Genomic DNA, 17,887 nt, shown 5'->3' on the forward strand with positions numbered 1-17,887 from the left:
AAACTGAGTGGCCCAGTGCCCAAGTCAGAGGCTTTTTCCAGCATTTCAGAGCTGGTTCCATCACTCAACCCTCCGCCTCCTCAAAGATGCAGGAGCATGTCTGCCCCCGGATATCCATATCTGAGGCTGGGCTTCAGGAGTGGGGGTGGAGAGGATACCTGCTAAACTTCCCCAAACCCCCTTGAGCAGGGCTACAGGCCCCTGACCTGATATAATTAGGTATATGTTACCTGGGTGACAACATACATTTAGTGACAAGATGAAGCCCAAAGCTGGCATTTTAGGATCCATAGATGTGAATTAAAGGACATAATGAGTTCACTTGCCCCAATACCACCCTCAAAGTGTTTCCTCTCCTAAATCCTTGAACTTGGTCCCTGAAACGTAACTTTTGGCTCTAAAAGTCTGACATTGCCTACTGAATGAATGTGTATATACTTAGGAATTCTTTAAATATAACACGTTAGGTTTTTTCCCCTAGTTTTTTTTTTTCTTCTTCAAAAAATCATCTCATATACACCCACCAAAAGGTTTTCAGGGTTTTCTTTTTTTAGTCTGTGTCCCAGAATAGTAGTTTCCAAGTTGCCAGCTGAGAAAGGACCTATGTGTTGTGTATGCCGCTGAAAGCTATTTCCAAGCACAAACTAAGTGGTTTTTAAAAATGAACACATGGAAAGAGCCCCGTGGTTTCGTGCGTAGCAGGAAAATCCACTTCACCTCCATCCTACTCCAAAAGCTGTCAGGCCTCCTAATCGTAAGCAATCATGATCTTGGACTTGAGAGCGGGGAAGAAAAGATTATGTTTGACTTAGTAATTTTCAAGAAGGTCAATGGTTCTTTTAGCGAAATGGTGTTGGGCTGTTCACCTCCACTATCAAGCCACAGTTAGGAGAGTCATAGCCCGCCCTGAACTACATAGGAGTACACCCATGAACTTGGCTGAACTCCAGGGCTCATTTGTTAGCTCACATTTCTGTCTGTACAACTTCTCAGTCAACAAAGTGCTCACTGAGTTCCTTTTGCCTAAACTGCTGTAGGAGCTGCATAACATCGGAGCTGTGCCTAACGCATGGCCTTCAACTTCAAGTCCTTCCCTCCATGGGGAGAAGCGATGAATGAGCCATGAGGGGACACACAGTCATATCTCGGTCAATTGTTATTTTCCGCACAGCGCCTTTCAGCATAGACAGTTCTACTTCGTTTCCTTTTAAGAAGCAAATGGTAAAGTTCTGCAAATGTGTTCAGTGCTGGACTTAATAGATAATGTTCATTCAAAAAAATTTTAAACAGCTTCTCCTAAAATTGTTTTGTGTAGCGGGCACAATTCTGGAACAGATACTTAAAAGAAAATTTTTATTTTTCATTAACGGTTGACTTTTTTTAATATATTTTTTTATTGATTTCAGAGAGGAAGGGAGAGGGAGAGAGAGAGAGAGAGAAACATCAGTGATGAGAGAGGATCATTGATTGGCTGCCTCCTGCACGCCCCCCATGGGGACTGAGTGTGCAACCCAGGCATGTGCCCTTGACCAGAATCAAACTGGGGACCCTTCAGTCCACTGGCCAACACTCTATCCACTGAGCCAAACCAACTAGGGCGACAGTTGACTTTTAATATTATATTAGTTTCAGGCGTACAGCTTAGTGGTTAGACATTTTTATACCTTTCCAAGTGATCCCCCAGATAAGCCTAGTACCCACCTGGCACCGTACATAGTCATTACAATATTGTTGACTATATTCCCTATGCTGTGCTTTACATCCCCATTTCTATTCTGTAACTACCAATTTGTACTTCTTATTCCCTTTCACCTCTTTCACCCAGTCCCCCAACCCCTGCCATCTGGCAACCATCAGTTTGCAGAACAAAAAAAAAATTTTAGACCACTATTGAAAATTCAGAGAAGGATATATACTTACCTACATTTATAGAAGGATGTGTATTAATTCCTAGTTGTATCGCCTTTGGATGTGGATTTGGCCTTTTATATGTTAACTACATTCCGTTTTCTACTTTGGACTGAGCGTGTGTGGCCACATTCAGCATAACCACTGCTGTACTTTTCTAACCTTCCTAATCCTATGTATTTACGGCATCATGATTTATTAACATGTACTTAGGTAATTTAGCTTAATTGTGGAGCAACGGAGTTAGAACTAAGATTTCCTGATTGCTAATGATTTGGTTCCACTAATTTGGTTCTGTGCTTCCTTTAGCTCACAGATTCTATTAACTGCCCGAGACACAGTCTTTTCACCATCAATAATGCTCTAGAAACAGTGACACCCTCTTTGCGTTTAACACCTCCAATTCATTATCTTTTAATTGAGTTCTCAGATTTGCAGGTGGAAGAGAAAATAATGTGTGATTAATGCCTCTGCATGAATAAGAAGGAACTGTACATATAATGAATGTAACTTATTTTAAATTTTCTCCTGCAGTAAAGTATTGTGTTGACTAACAGTTACCAGGCTGAGGTTAAACAGGTTTCAATTAAAAATTATAAGCTCTCCTTACCCCAAAGCTCAACTGCATGCAAATCCCAAGAAAACCAATGAACACAACCCCTAAAATTGTTCAATAGCGCCCCCTAGCATACATAGTTTTAGGCTATCACTAGGAAGCAAATTCTAGTTGTCCTTTCTTCTCTAAAACGTGATTTTTAAAAAATGTATTTTATTGATTTTTTTACAGAGAAGAAGGGAGAGGGATAGAGAGTTAGAAACATCGGTGAGAGAGAAACATCGATTAGCTGCCTCCTGCACACCCCCTACTGGGGATGTGCCCACAACTAAGGTACAAGCCCTTGACCGGAATCGAACCTGGGACCTTTTAGCCCACAGGCCGATGCTGTATCCACTGAGCCAAACCGGTTAGGGCAAAAGTGATGTTTTTTATGTGTCTGATTATATTGGCACATTCTTCACATTATTCCTGAATTGAATTTCTGAAAGTCACTGTAAACAGAGGATACATAATATAGTAGAATAATTTCTTGTGCAAATATTTTCAAAATGATTTTACTTTAATTCTGGCTGTCTTCTATTCTGTCTCTGCTTTGGTTGGCTGGTGTAAGGAGGTTTTTGTTTTCTTTTGGAGTAAGTCATGTAGGAAAGAGAAAAGAGCAGAGCTGGGTAGGTTCCTAAAGTAGATTGTGGAAATCCACAAGGTAGACGTAGTATATTGAACTGTGTCCTTGGGGCGTGTTAAGAGCACAGCCTCTGGAGCCAGACCCTCTGGGCTCTGTGATCTTGGGAAGACTCCTTAACAATTCTGTGACTTAATTTCCTCACCTATAAAATGGGTTAACAGCTCACAGAGCTATTGCACACACCACATGGTGAGTGCTCAGTGACAATCAACAGTTGTTACCGTTATTTTACCATGGATGCTTGCAGGTGGTCGTGACCAAAGCTTGGGCTCTGATATCAGAAAGGCATGATGAGGTCAAACCCTCCGGGAGACCTTGGGCAAGTTGCTGAAACTCGGTTTCCTCAGCTCTAAATGAGGATCATAATAACGACTGTGTCACGTGGTATAGGACACACTTGATATTTTGAAGACAGAGTTTGAGTATTTGAGTCACGTGGTATAGGACACACTTGATATTTTGAAGACAGAGTTTGGGGGAAAAACTTATTAGCCTAAAACACTGACTTCAGTCAGGGGTCATTTTAAGTTCTTCTGAAAGAATCAGTTTTGTTTCTAAATGAAAAAGAAGTCCTAACTTGATTATTCTTTCTGTGAATCATCTTAGCCTTTGCACAGTTACTCTGACACAATAATACAGTAAATGGTGAGCAGTGTGGAGCTCACCACTACTAAATGGGCACGTGTGGCTTAGAATCCAATTTCCAAGACAGCAAGCACACAACAACCCAAACTGCATTTTATGTCAAACAAATTAGGGGCGACGATGTTAGAAGACTCAAATAGTGGACGACCCTGAGTGTGAAAACACAGATGTCGGGTGCCCCTGAAAAGTGTAAATTGTGTCATAAAATGTGAGTGTGGAGAGAGCAGTGTTTCTAACTTAATATGATTTTTCACACACTAAGTGTTTTAAATGTGTGGAGCTGAATGAACAGACTGTATGTTATAAGTAGTCGCCTGACTATATCCCCAAAGGAACATACCTTTAAGCTCCCAAGACGCATCTCCAAGGATCTTTGGAAGAACGGGGAGCGTCCATTAAAGCTCTTAAGCATGTACTTTCACATACTTTTCTCCTTTGCCAGTTCCACACTTTTTGGCCTTTTACTCAGGAAAAGATGTTCACCTAAGTTGAGAGGCAAAGAATGAGGCAAAAAGCAAACTGTCTCTTCAGACTTATTTGCCTGGTAGGGTCTAGAGAGAGAAGAATGGAGACCAGGAGGTGAAACACTCAGAAACCACCTCGCGTAATGGTAGACCGAAGGCTGGCTGTATCCTTCCTAAACCCTGAATTTGAAAGCCTCCTCAGAGAGATTAGAAATGACAGGTCATTTGTTCTTGCTTTTCTCCCCAGCTTGGTGTCGGGCTGCCCAAGGGGGCCCCCTCCCACCACGCTCCCACAGCAACAGTAAGTGCTTGGCTCAAGTGTCTCATGGGCGTGGAACACAAATTGGAGGGGGACATGTGGAGAAAGGAGCGTGGGAAAGCACGGGCGCTTTTCTGGAAAGCTTCTAAAAGCTCGAGATGATAAGCAAATAGAGGCATTGGTGGTTAAACACACCCCTTTTTAGCATTTCAGGATCAATTCTGTTTGCAAAGTTTAGAATGAAGATATTTCTAGCAGCACCCGTTTCTCCAAAAGGAGACTAAAAAAATAGGAAGAAAAAGAATGGTGCTTACTCTTCATTGCCTAAGTACCCTATTTCAATTTTAAAGAGCTTTTGCAACCCAAATGCTAGCTATAACCAAGCAGTCTTTTCCTAGCCCCGGGCTAAAAGTACATCAATAATGGAACCATGCCAGGTTGGATTATTGCCTGTCAAGACTGTGGATAGAATTCTAGTGACTGGCTCCATCCATCCACATTGTAAAATAATCATACCAGGAACGAATTGATGCTGGTGTTGGCTAGCAAGCCCGGGGGTGCTAGTAAAACATTTGTGTCCTCTGTTTGCTCCAACCTCTGATGGGAGAATAGAAGAGAGTGTATGGGCAGCGAGCTAAATTTACGGTTAACCAAGACTAATCACAGAAGGGACGGAAGAAATAATAAATGGAAAAAAAAAGAAGAAGAAGAAAATCAGTTCTTTTCCACCAGTCAAAAACTCAAAACTCCTATATGTGAAAACATAAAAAGATTAAAAATAAATAACTGCACTTTTTGCCTGGCCTGTATGGCTCAGTGGTTGAGTGTTGACCTATGAACTAGAAGGTCACCATTCAATTCCCGGTCAGGGCACATGTCCGGGTTGTGGGCTCCATCCCCAGTGTGCAGCATGCAGGAGGCAGCTGACCAATGATTCTCTCTCATTATTGATGTTTCTATCTCTCTCTCTCCCTTCCTCTCTGAAGTCAATAAAAATATTTAAAAAATAAATTTAAAATACACTTTTTAAAAATCATAATACATGCAATAGAGAGTTTGTATATTTTAAAATATGTATAGTAATAGGGAAAACACTTCAAGGTGAGAGTTCACAGGCAGAAGAATAGAAGGTGTTGTGGTCACTATTGCTTCATTTCTCCCAGCAACCCCCTCGCTCCTGCTGAGAGATACCCCCAACCCCCAGTGGTCACACCCCACAAAGGGCAGGGCGTTTGTGTAACTGGGCTCACAAGGCCTGTCAGGTCACAGAGTTGGAAGGATTGCATCTGGGGTTGCCACAAGGCCATGAAAAGAATGAAACCAAGGTGACAAGCGGAAAGAGAGAGGAGCCATTGCCTGGTCCCCTAGATCCAGTTGGCCCTGAGCTCAGAGTCACAGCTGTGAGGCCAGCCCACCAACTCTTGACCTTCGGACAGATGTTCTGTCCATCTGCACCGCTTCTCTGCCCCGAAGCTTACGTTTCATCCCCTGTAAGAAGAATGCACTCCTGACCAGCCCTGTTTCTGCCATGATAGCCCTGTCACCTTGGCTTTGCCTGCCCAGAAAAACACCTGCACTTGGAAAGTCAACCCACCCATCATGCCTTACAGCTGTGGGGTAACAGGTGTCAGCTAAGCCAGAAACCTGGCTGTCATCTCCACTATACCTTTTCCTCTTCCGTCGCCCCTACACATTCAGTTGACCTCCAGTCTTCTCCATTCTCAAATTATAATTTAGCATTGGCAGTGTTTTTCTTGTTTGTCTTGTTTGTCTTTTTCTTGTTGTTTTTCTCAGAGCCTAGCAAAGCGCCTAGCATGGAGTGGGCACTCAGCAGTTCTCTCAACAACGCAATTCTCGTCTCTATTCCCAGAGCAGCCGTCTTATTACTACAGGCTGTCATTTGTGACGCCTTCCTGTGCAGCAGGCTCCCCAGGGGAGGAGGTACTACTTTCATTGCCATTTCACTAGTGAGGGAGCTGACGCACAGAGGCTGTGGCACCTGCTCCGGGTCCCACAGTAGGAAGCAGAGAGGCGGTCTGACTCCGAAGTCCAGACTCGGGTTCTGCTTGCCTACATTCAGCTTTTCATCGATCCCCTTCTGATTTACAGACAAGCTTCCTGACCGCTTCTCTGCTTCCGCCTCTGAAACACAATTCTGGCCTTTTGGGAAAATCCAGATGTCCAGGCCCAGCCCTCCCTGGTCCAGCCCCTTCCCACCTCACCCCCACATCTCTCATACGCCCTCCCGGCGCCCCAGGCTCCCTCTGGCTGGACCAGGTTCGTTATGGTTCTTGGTGAGTGCCATGTTCTCTCCTCTCCTACCAGGCTACGCATTCCTCCCCTGGACCCAGCCCTGCCCGGTTCCCTCCGCAGGAAGCATCCGTGACCTCCTCCTCCGAGTGAGGTGTCACCCCCAGCACTTCCCCACACATCCTTCTCTCACTTTGAAACATCTGCTCACTTTCCTGTTGGTTTCTTAGGGGATGAGGATTATACCTCTGATTTCTTAGCACAGTCAGGCACTTAAGTACCATTGAACAGTGTATTCGGGAAGAATGTGCCAGGAGGTTCCTCTGCCATGGTGTTCCACTGTGAGTGGGATGAGCAGAGCCTCCTGCCACCATGGACACATAGCATGTGCAAGAGATAAACTTGTATAGTACGGAACTACTGTTATTCGGGGTTGTTTGTTATTGCAACATAACCTACCCTATCCTAACTGATACACGTTGGGCAAGAATTGACTATGACTCTTCCAGATCAGTTAATTCTCTGGGTGTGTGTATGTTACTCCTTTGAAAATCTTGGAGATGCATCATCTTGTTGAAAATATCCTCAACTCAGAGTCCTCAGTGTAATGTATAACAACAGTATGGCCTCCTCTTTATAATCGGTGACATGGTATTTTAAAGCCTTTGTTCTAATTTGGTTGGTATATAATGAAATCATTTCTGAGCAATTTCTTAAAGCACTATTTACTTTTTAAAGATTATTTTAAACATTTCCAATCTACCTTGAGAAGCAACTATGTGAAAAATATTGGGTGCTTTAAAAATGACTTGCCCCACTTGACATTTGCTTGATATAAAATGAGGTACGTGGCTGTATTTTATTTGTATTTTAATTTTTAGAAAAAGAATTTCCTTAAAGCAGAGACTTTTCAGGCCAACTTCATCACTACTGAATAATTCTTAGAAAAGACTACTAATTCTAATCATCTGTTTGGGTGGGTAATGATAACGGAAGTGTTGACTTTGCATAATTATGATCCTGGTGAGCCCGAGTCAGCAATTGCATCTCACAGCATGGGCCTTGTCACTTGTTAACGTTCAGAAATTCTCACAGAGTGAATATGACTCAGCAGATCGTCATCACTCAAAAGACAGACAAAATTCCTTTATATTTGAAGAGGCAGTGTCCTAGCTCATGTTAATACCACTGGAGAAATCACATATGAAAAGATCAAATGAGATTGTTTCCTTACAGAGTACATACTACGGGTTACTCCCCAAATGCTGGAATGAGTTCTCATTTATTGTATAGCTGAAGGTGTGCCTACGTTTTAAAGATATGTGTGTGTCCCCCTAAATCTCCTAATTCTGGTTCATAAATAACCTTTTCTAGTGTACATGTACTTTCTGAAATGCAGCGGTTCCCATGTGCACAACAGCACAGTCGGTGTGGAGGGCGGAGTGCTCTGCGAGTTCATATTCAGTGCTTGGCGTCTCTTCCCTGTGTAGATCCCTCGTTAGCAGTCTCCGGAGCTATTATTCCCACCCCCACTTCTTTTCTCTGCCTCCAGCTCCCTGCATCCATCTGTCCCCTGGGATTTCTTTATAGTTCTGGGCCCAGAAAAAAGAAAATGAGATTTCTCCCACACTGCCAACCCAGAACCAACTCAGGGAACCTCACAGGGCTGCAGCTGCCTAGCTCCTTGCAGACTCAGCGGGACAACACAGACTCAGTGGGGAGCAGCAGCGGCATTGCAGGTGGTGTGACTGTCTCCAGCATCAGAGAAACTAAGGGAAACGCAACTTACTCTGGACACTGACAAGGGCGTTTTGTTCATAACGAAGTAAAATTATTCCAAGCCGGGAGGAAGTTGTTTGATTTGCTGTTTAAATAAAACTGTCACTCCCTGACATTAGTTTGCAAACCCTTTGGAGAAAGGGAGGGTTTTTTTCAACAGATGGAGCCCCTAAGTAGGAACCGTTCGAGGGGTCCCTGCCCTGCTGGGCAGCTCTGTGGAACCCCAGCGCTGTTTGAAACTGTCATGTGGAAAACCAACTGGGGGGATCCCTGAGTGTGAAGGTGTCTTTTCTCTGAAATAGAATTCAGGTCACCTGGGCCTCTTGTTTGAGATGCAGATTCCTGGGCCTGGATCCCAGACACACGCACTCGGCGAGTTTGGGTGGAGCTTGGGGATATGGGTTTCTGTGCGCATCCAGGTGATTCCGAAACCAGCATGAGCGGGTCACGTACAGCGCTGCTCCCTGGGACCGCTATGCTGCACACCTGAAACTAACACAAAATAATGTTCAATGCAAACTGTAATTGCGAAAGAAAAATTTTAAAATATGAATAATAATAAAAGTGTAATATGCTAATTAGACTGGACAGCCGAATGACCTCCTGGACGAAGCAGGGGCTGCGAGGGCCAAGCTCCTTGCACAAACTTCATGCATCAGGCCTCTAGTAATAAATATTAGGAATACTTATATAACTATATAAATGTTACTAAAGAGTTGACATTTAAAAAAAACAACAACAGCACTGCTCTACAAACTGCCTGCCGAGGGCCCTTTCAATGGCTTCCACTTAGTCTCACTTGGTCCCAGTTTATTTTAGGTGCTTAGTTTATGTGTCACATACTATTAAGGTGTTTCTTGCCAAGGGAAACACTATCTTAGTCATCTCTCACATCACCTCCCAGGCTAATTCTCTTCCTGGCGCAGCCCTCTCTGTTGGGTCTGCTCCATCCAAGGTTCCCATCATCCTCCTTCCTCCTCCAGCCCTTCTTGGTGTTGTTTGCTTGTTTCATTTTTTAAGATCTCTCTCCCTCTCTCTCTCTCTCTCTCTCTCTCTCTCTCTCTCTCTCTCTCTATATATATATATATATATATATATATATATATATATATGTATATATATATATAATTGATTTCAGAGGGCAAGCGAGCAGGTGAGAGAGAAGAACATCAATGATGAGAGAGAATCATTGATCCACTGCCTCCTCACAGGTCCCACATTGGAGATACAGCCTGCAACCTGGACATGTGCCCTAAACAGGAATCGAACCATGGCCTCCTGGTTCATAGGTCAAAGCTCAACCACTGAGCCACGCTAGCTGGGCAAGACATCTCTTTAAACCTTCCCTTCCCCAATAAACACCCTGAGTAGAAGTTAAATGATATCTATAAGGAAACACAGAACTGATTTATGGATGCAAATGCAGCTAACCAGTAGGCATATGAATGTTCCGTGTTGCAAGATACTAGGTATTTTGAGGAATACAAGGACATGTAAGAACAAATCCAAACTTTATTTTTAAAATAAAGAAAGCCTTGCCCTGGCTGGTGTGGCTTAGTTGGTTATATTGTCCCGTGAACTGAAAATTTGCTGATTTGATACCCAGTCAGGACATATGCCTGGTTTTCAAGCTCGATCCCATAAGGTTGGTGCAGGAAGCAGCCAATCGATGTTCTCACATAGACATTCCTCTCTCTCCCTCTCCCTTCCTCTCTCTCTAAAAAGTCAATTTTTAAAAAGTCTTTCAAATAAAGAAAGCCCACAATGAGACACCCACTCAAATGGCAGTAATGGAAGACATTACCAAGCGTGGGTGGGAATGTGGAAAGCTGGAATCATTATGCATCACTGGTGGGAATGTAAAATGGTGCGGCCACCTTGGTCACATCTTAAATAGTTGCCTATAAATTTACCGTATAATCTAGCAGTTTCACTCCTGGGAATGGAATCTGCCCAAGAGAAATGAAAACCTATGCCCTCACAGACATGTGTATGAATGGTCATAGCAGCATTATGTGTGATGACCACAAACTAGAAACAATCCAGATGAATGGCTAAACAAAATGTGGTATAGCCATACCCTGGAATGTTATTTGGCAATTAAAATAAGTGAAATACTGACATAGGCTACAATATGGATAAACCTCAAACACATTACCCAAGTGGAAAACGCCAGACTGTCTATTATAGGATTCCATGTATATGAATCTAGAAAAGGCAAATTTGTAGGGAAAGAAAGCTGACTGGTTTCCTGGGGCTACAGCTGAGAGCAGGAAATAACTGCAGATGGATTTGGGGAAACGTTTGGAGTTGATAGAGCTTTTCTAAAACTGGATTGGGGTGACAGTTGCACAGCTCTATAAATTTACTAAAATGTGTCACTTAGTAAATGATGAATTTGCAGTGCCAGGCCCTTGAGCCAGGCAGTGTGACCCTGAGGGTACAGGGAGGACATGGGCCCGGCCTTCCTGGGGTTAGTGCTTTAGAATTCTCTGCTCGTTCTCCCACCTGCTTTGTAAGAAATTAGGCAGCTCATCTGTTGTTCCCTGATGACATCAGCAGAGGAAACAATGTCTATGTCATACATTTCAAATGTTCATGAAAACATTCTTAAGTTTAGTGTGAGGTAAGGAAGGTAAAATAGACTGCAAAGTGTGCTCAGTGGTTAGAGCAGTGATGGCAAACCTTTTGAGCTTGGTGTGTCAGCATTTTGAAAAACCCTAACTTAACTCTGGTGCTGTGTCACATAGACATTTTTTGATATTTGCAACCATAGTAAAACAAAGACTTATATTTTTGATATTTATTTTATATATTTAAATGCCATTTAACAAAGAAAAATCAACCAAAAAAAATGAGTTCGTGTGTCACCTCTGACACACGTGTCATAGGTTCGCCATCACTGGGTTAGAGGGTCAGCCCACCCACTGAAGGGTCACAGTTCGATTCCTGGTCAAGGGCACATATCTGGGTTGCAAGTTCAATCCCCAGTCAGGCATTGTGGAAAGCAACTAATCTCTCTCTCTCTCTCCCCCTCCCCTCCCTCCCCTCCCCCCCATCCCCCCCTCCTCCCCCCCCCCCCCCCCCCCCGTCCCTCTACCTGTCTCCCCCACCTCTCTCCCTTCCACTCTCTCTACAAATCAATGGGAAAAATACCCTGCGGTGAGGATTAACACAAAAGAAAGATACACTGCAAAGGAATTGTAGCGATTCTTTTCTTAGAAAATCACAAAATTACCCTATGTTTTGGGATAGCAGTGTTACACAGATAAGCTCATGTTTGGTGGTCAGTAACAAACAACTACCAGAACATATGAGTCACTGGAATTTCATTGATGTACATGGCTTTTGTGATCCTGGGAGAAATACAAACTCAGAAGAGTTCATTTGAGGGCCCATCTGTCTCACTGCCTTCTCACATGGCTTTGCATGTGGTAAGAAAAGTGGGGTGACCCATGTGAGTGTCATTCTTCCCCTTAGCCTGGGTCTTTTTTTTTTTTTAATATATTTTATTGACCTTTTACAGAGAGGAAGGGAGAGAGATAGAGAGTCAGAAACATCGATGAGAGAGAAACATTGATCAGCCGCCTCCTGCACATCTGGGGATATGCCCGCAACCCAGGCACATGCCCCCGACCGGAATCGAACCCGGGACCCTTCAGTCCGCAGGCCGACGCTCCATCCACTGAGCCAAACCGGTTTCGGCTAGCCTGGGTCTTGAACTATTGCCACACCCCTGGTTCCTGGAGACTATATAGTCACTTCTTAAATTGGTTTAGAATAGTCTTTCCTTTCATTTTAGGGGTATGTTTTGTGAGCAAAGAATAAAGCACCTTAAATATATCTTTTTAAATAATGTCTGTGAAAGTAAAGATGAGTAGTGTTATTGAGCTAGTGTTCTGACTGATATATCAGTATTTTAAGATCTGAGAGAATTTCTTTCCCATCTGGCTGGTTTCCTGGGAATAAGAAATCAGATTAGGCCAACAGCCAGAATGTGCCTCTTGAATACAGGCTAGTACTGAGCTTTACTCATCCAATTCCAGTGTTCATTGTGGGTGGGAAATGGTCGTTATTTTTAGGCCTGTTCTTGTCAGCGTCACTGCTAGAGCCTTCTGCAAACTTTATGCCGCAGTAACTTGATGCCTTTGTCTTTTACGAAGAAAACGCACTGAAGTCGGTTACCTGGGCAAGTCCACAAAGGCTGTGATTTTGCTCCTCTGCTCTTCCTGGCCCGAGAATCTGCTCTTCTTGGATTCTTACTGTTTTTAGTAACTCAGCCTAAAAACCACATTCCAGTTGCACATCATTTCCTAAACAGAGTCATAGCTGTTATAGAGCTAATTGCTTTCTTCGTGACCACATTCCCTGCTACAATGTTTGGTAGTCCTGCCTGGACCGCGTGACCGCTTTGCCAGGACTTCGGTCCTCGTGAAGCAGCCCGCCGTGGCGGGTCCCGGCCAGCTAGCGTCTCTGTGATGAAAGTCCATGCTGTTGCTGAAGTGCTGATTCTCATCTTGCCTTTTATGTGTGTGTTTCAGGAAAAAAGTGCCAGTTCAAATGCAAGACTTAAAACTAACAAAGAGATTCCGGGATTAGTTCATCAACCCCGAGCAAAGTAAGTCCTAGTTCCTATATTTTTATTGTTTTGAAAGCTAAAAATATTTTCAGAGTGAGTTCCATTTTGCCTATTAGATAATCAAGACTTATGATAAAGCTGTGTTCATTATGACCAGTGTAGTTTGGTCTAGCAGCAGTTCTCAACCTGTGGGCCGCGACCCTTTCACAGGGGTCACCTAAGACCATCGGAAAACACATATATAATTACATGTTGTTTTTGTGATTAATCACTATGCTTTAATTATGTTCAATTTGTAACAATAACATTGGGGGTCACCACAACATGAGGAACTGTATTAAAGGGTTGCGGCATTAGGAAGGTTGAGAACCACTGGAAGGAACAGATTGGAGAGTCCAAAAACAGTCCATAATATATGACAGAGCAGGCATTTAAACGATCAGTTAGAAGAAAATAAAGGGGGATATCTTTACGGGGTAGAGAAGAATTTAAATAAGTCACAAAGGATGCAGATCTTAAGGAAAATGATTAATTATGGTGACCACATTAAAATTAAGAACTTCTGTTTATCCAAATACACTGTAGGAAAGTAAAAGGCCAAAAAAGGATGGAACAGGTATAATACATGTCAATGCATGTAATTGACAGTAGTTGGATTTGCAGAATACCTGGTATATAAAGTATGCCTACAAGTCCGTGAGTAAAAGGCGGAGAACTCATAGAAAAATAGGCTGAAGACATGAACAACCCTTTCATTGAAGAGGAAACAGGAATGGCTAATCGATAGGAAAAAATACAAAATGTTGACCGGGATATGGAACACAGGCACTCTTAACGCCTGCTGGTGGGAATCTAAACTGGTGCCATTACTTTGGGAAACAATTTGCTTTATCTACTAAAATTGTACCTGCACACACCTTCTCCCCAGCATCGTCACCCTCAGGGCAGAGGAGGGAAACGCCCAGCCCGAGGACCGTATAAGGCCCTTGAGAAGTCCTTTAGTCTGGCCTTGCCAAGGCAACCACAGGCGGGATTCGAATTCAATAAATCTATGAGCTTTTTTCACAGCAACATAAATTTCTATCAAGTGAATTATATTATTTGAATGATGTTATAAATATCCAAAAGACTCTGGGCAGAAAAAAGGTCCCCAGCCCTGCTGTAGAGAAGGCCTAGGGCATGTGCGCCCGCAGAAATATCCATAGCAGCACTGTTTCTGTGAGCTCCTGAAGCTCTTGGATAACCCCAAATGGACAGTGTAGCTCAGCCAGTTGGGCGTTGTCCTGTGAATTGAAAGGTTGCTGGTTCAATCCCAGTCAGGACAATTGCCAGGTTTCTGGCTCGATCCCCAGTAAGGGGGTGTGCAGAGGCCGCCTATCGATGTTTCGCTCTCTCCTCCCTTCTTCTCTCTCTAAAAATCAATTTAAAATTTTTTTTAAAACTTTTAAAAATATATAATGGCTAACAAAAATGCGGCATATTCTTTTGATGGGAATATTACATATCAGTGAAAATGAACAAACTATCAAGAAGGAATCTGCCCTGGCCAGTTTGGCTCAGTGGATAGAGCGTTGGCCTGTGGACTGAAGGCTCCCAGGTTTGATTCTGGTCAAGGGCACATGCCCGGTTTGTGGGCTCTATCCCCAGTGTGGAGTGTGCAGGAGGCAGCCGGTCAATGATTCTCTCTTGCATTGATGTTTCTCTCTCTCTCCCTCTCCCTTTCTCTCTGAAATCGATAAAAATATTTTTTTTTAAAAAAGAAGACAGAATCTCACAAATGTAAAGCTACAGTGGTAAAGTAAGTAGTAGGACCTGCCTATAGGTAGTTTCATTCATATAAAGTTCAGAAACAGGCAGAACGAAGGAACGTAGAATAGATGTATAAGTGATAACACAATAGACAAGCAAAGAAATGAAAAGGCATTAAATTAAGAATCATGGTTCTCTCTGACTCCATGGAAGACAGTGGGACCACAGGTTCTAATTCTTAATTTGAGTGGTGACTCCATGGATGTCCTTTCAGTATTATTTAAAACCAGACAAACAACATGCTATGTTTTCTCTACTCTGTGTTATGCATTTCACAATTAAAAAGTTAAAGAGAATAATGAGTCATTTTCTAGGTTGTTCTAGAACTGAATCTACCTTAGTGATAAAATGCACTGTGTGTGACGTGAGAGCCAACTCCCTTTTCCTCAAAGACGCTCGGGTATCCCAGAGGCTACAGAGCTCTTCTGTGGGCTCCCCTAAATATTAGCAAATCTCCTGGCGGTCCGGGTGACATGAATAAATTCTACACAGCCCCACCCCGTTCCAGGATAAATGCGACCATTACATATGTGCAATCGTTGCCCCACAAATCAAAATCCTCAGTAGAATAAATTGTGTTATCTCTGATTCCTCCCAGGAAATTGAGACAAAAATAGCCTAGTTCCTAATCACGTTAGCCTGGTATCTGGCATTGCTACAGCCATGGCTGCTGCCATGCGGCGATCAGGACTCTTCAGAGGGCGGTCAATGAGCTCAGGGATTAAAGTTTGTCACTTTCAAAGAACATGAGACATTTTTAAAATCCACTTACTCCGTACAATGTCGGTATAATCGGTCGGCCGGTGTGTGCGCCCTCAGGTGAGTGTGATGCTATACTCACAATCTCCCTCGTTCACTTCCCTGGGAATCACTTTGATCTACACTAACGACAGATAGCTGATGACAGAACCTCTTCATCTTTCCATCCAAGCCAAGGGACACAGGCTATTTTTAAATGCTTCCCTTATCGCTGAGTTCTAAGCAGAGACCGGATTAAGGAGAATTTCTTTTTCGTGTAGAGTGAATACTAATTGAACTTTGACACACTGAAACAGCGAGTTTTGCAAACTGGCATGAAGCTCTCAGAGAACTTGATTAAACTGGCTCAGGTGTTTATTCTAAAATTATGAAGAAAATCCTGTTATCCACACAGCAGCATTCTTGTGTGTTTGTGTGTGTGTGTGTGTGTGTGTGTGTGTGTGTGTGTGTGTTGTAAACTGTCCGTCAGAGCATAGGGTTCATGGAATTCAACTCAGAAATCCTTCTGGGGCCCAAGAGAAGAGTGTTACTTGTCCTACTTGCCGACTCACAGGGTGAAGGGAGCGCATTTACTATGCAGTTGCATAAAACAAGATAACGAGCGTTTGTTGTTTTTCCCATGAGTGGAAGGACAATCTCATACCAGCCAATGGCAGATTTGTTAATAACAGCGGCAGGTAATTCTCACATCTTCATTTGATGCAACACGTGGAACATATTCTTACAACTTTGTGATCTCAGGCAAGTGACCTGGTGTCTCGGAGCTTCAGTTTTCTCAGAGAAAAAAGAGGGTGAGCGATCCTGTCTCATAGGGCTGGGGAGCAAATGAAATCATGTACGCCCAGCGCTTATCACAGTGACTCGGTAAGAACGCCTTAATATTGAGAAAACACCCAAATGGCCTTTACCAAGAAAGTGGGGAAAATAAACTCCACTGTATTCGCACAGTGGAATATATTCGAGTTAATATTAAATTAGTTCATTTAAAGTTAATCTTTAAATTCGTTAAGATGAATGCACAAGGCTGGATGGACCTCGTCAATGTAATATGCCAGAAGAAATGAGTAAGCCCTAAAAGATTGCATAGAGCGTGATGCGCTTTTTGTGAAGTTAAAAAAAACAAAAAAACAAAAACTAAAGTAAGTCATGGTAGGAAGTAAATTAGCTCTAGGTTGTTGTCAAGGTCCTAGCTTTTGTTTTTCATTTTGGTTTAATGGGTGCTTATTAGACTATTTTGTAAAAACTAACAAAATAATTAACTAAAACTGAGCCTGAGCCATGCATGAGCTACAAACAAGGGTGTGTCGTGATGTGAGGACTAGGATTAACCCCACTTCCCTGAGGTCCAATTGAAAAATAATAATGATGACCATGAAGAAATAACCGTGTTCAGGCCAAGCTCTGCCAGGAACCCACTGAGTAACCGAATTTCATTTTTGCAGGGGACGTATTAGGGAATCGGGACCTTGCCTTCTCATACTTTTCTGGCTTAAGTTTTTATTATTTGGAAACTTTCCTTTCAGTCATTGAACATGAAAGCCATGTGTCTTTCAGCTCGAAAGCTCACTTTGCTCACCTTCTTTCTTTTTTTAAAATATATTTTTATTGATTTCACAGAGGGAGGGAGAGAGAGAGAGAGAGAGAGAGAGAGAGAGAGAGAGAGAGAGAGAGAAACATCAGTGGTGAGAGAGAATCATTGCTCAGCTGACTCCTGCATGCCCCACACTGGGGCTCGAGCCCACAACCTGGGCATGCACCCTGACTGGGAATCGAACTGTGACCTCCTGGTTCATAGGCTGATGCTTAACCACTGAGCCACGCCAGCCGGGTTGCCCACTTCATTCTGTTCATTTGCTTACTTGTCAGTAAGATTCCATCATGTTATCATCTCTAGTCTCGTGAAGCTGAGAAGTCACAGAAAGAAGGGCCTTTGCTAGCACAGGGTTAACTCACAGGAGCTAGCACAGGGTTAACTCACAGGAGCATTGCCAAGGTCAACAGGGGCCACACGTTGTCCTCCGTGCAGCACTGGGTTTTCCCAGTTGGAGTTGTCGTTATTGGAGAGAAACAAGGATTACTAAAATTGTTAAGCTTTATTAATTAAATCAGGCCCCACCATACAGGCTTTTTTTTAATGTATATTTTATTGATTTTTTACAGAGAAGAAGGGAGAGAGAGAGAGAGAGAGAGA

The 17,887-nt window shown here is 43.1% G+C and overlaps 1 protein-coding gene across 2 annotated transcripts in view; it reads left to right on the top strand.

Annotated features, from left to right (window-relative positions):
- Nucleotides 1-17,887, top strand: part of LOC308533911 (uncharacterized protein C1orf21) — a 174,127-nt gene that overhangs the window by 141,322 nt on the left and 14,918 nt on the right. For both annotated transcript variants that reach the window (XM_081112132.1, XM_081112133.1), the window contains exon 4: nt 13,091-13,167. In XM_081112132.1, the coding sequence (XP_080968258.1) occupies nt 13,091-13,167 (77 nt within the window). The remainder of the gene's footprint in view (nt 1-13,090; nt 13,168-17,887) is intronic.

The sequence above is a fragment of the Myotis nattereri genome, assembly GCF_964212035.1.
Source record: "Myotis nattereri genome assembly, chromosome: 18".
Lineage (NCBI taxonomy): Eukaryota > Metazoa > Chordata > Mammalia > Chiroptera > Vespertilionidae > Myotis > Myotis nattereri.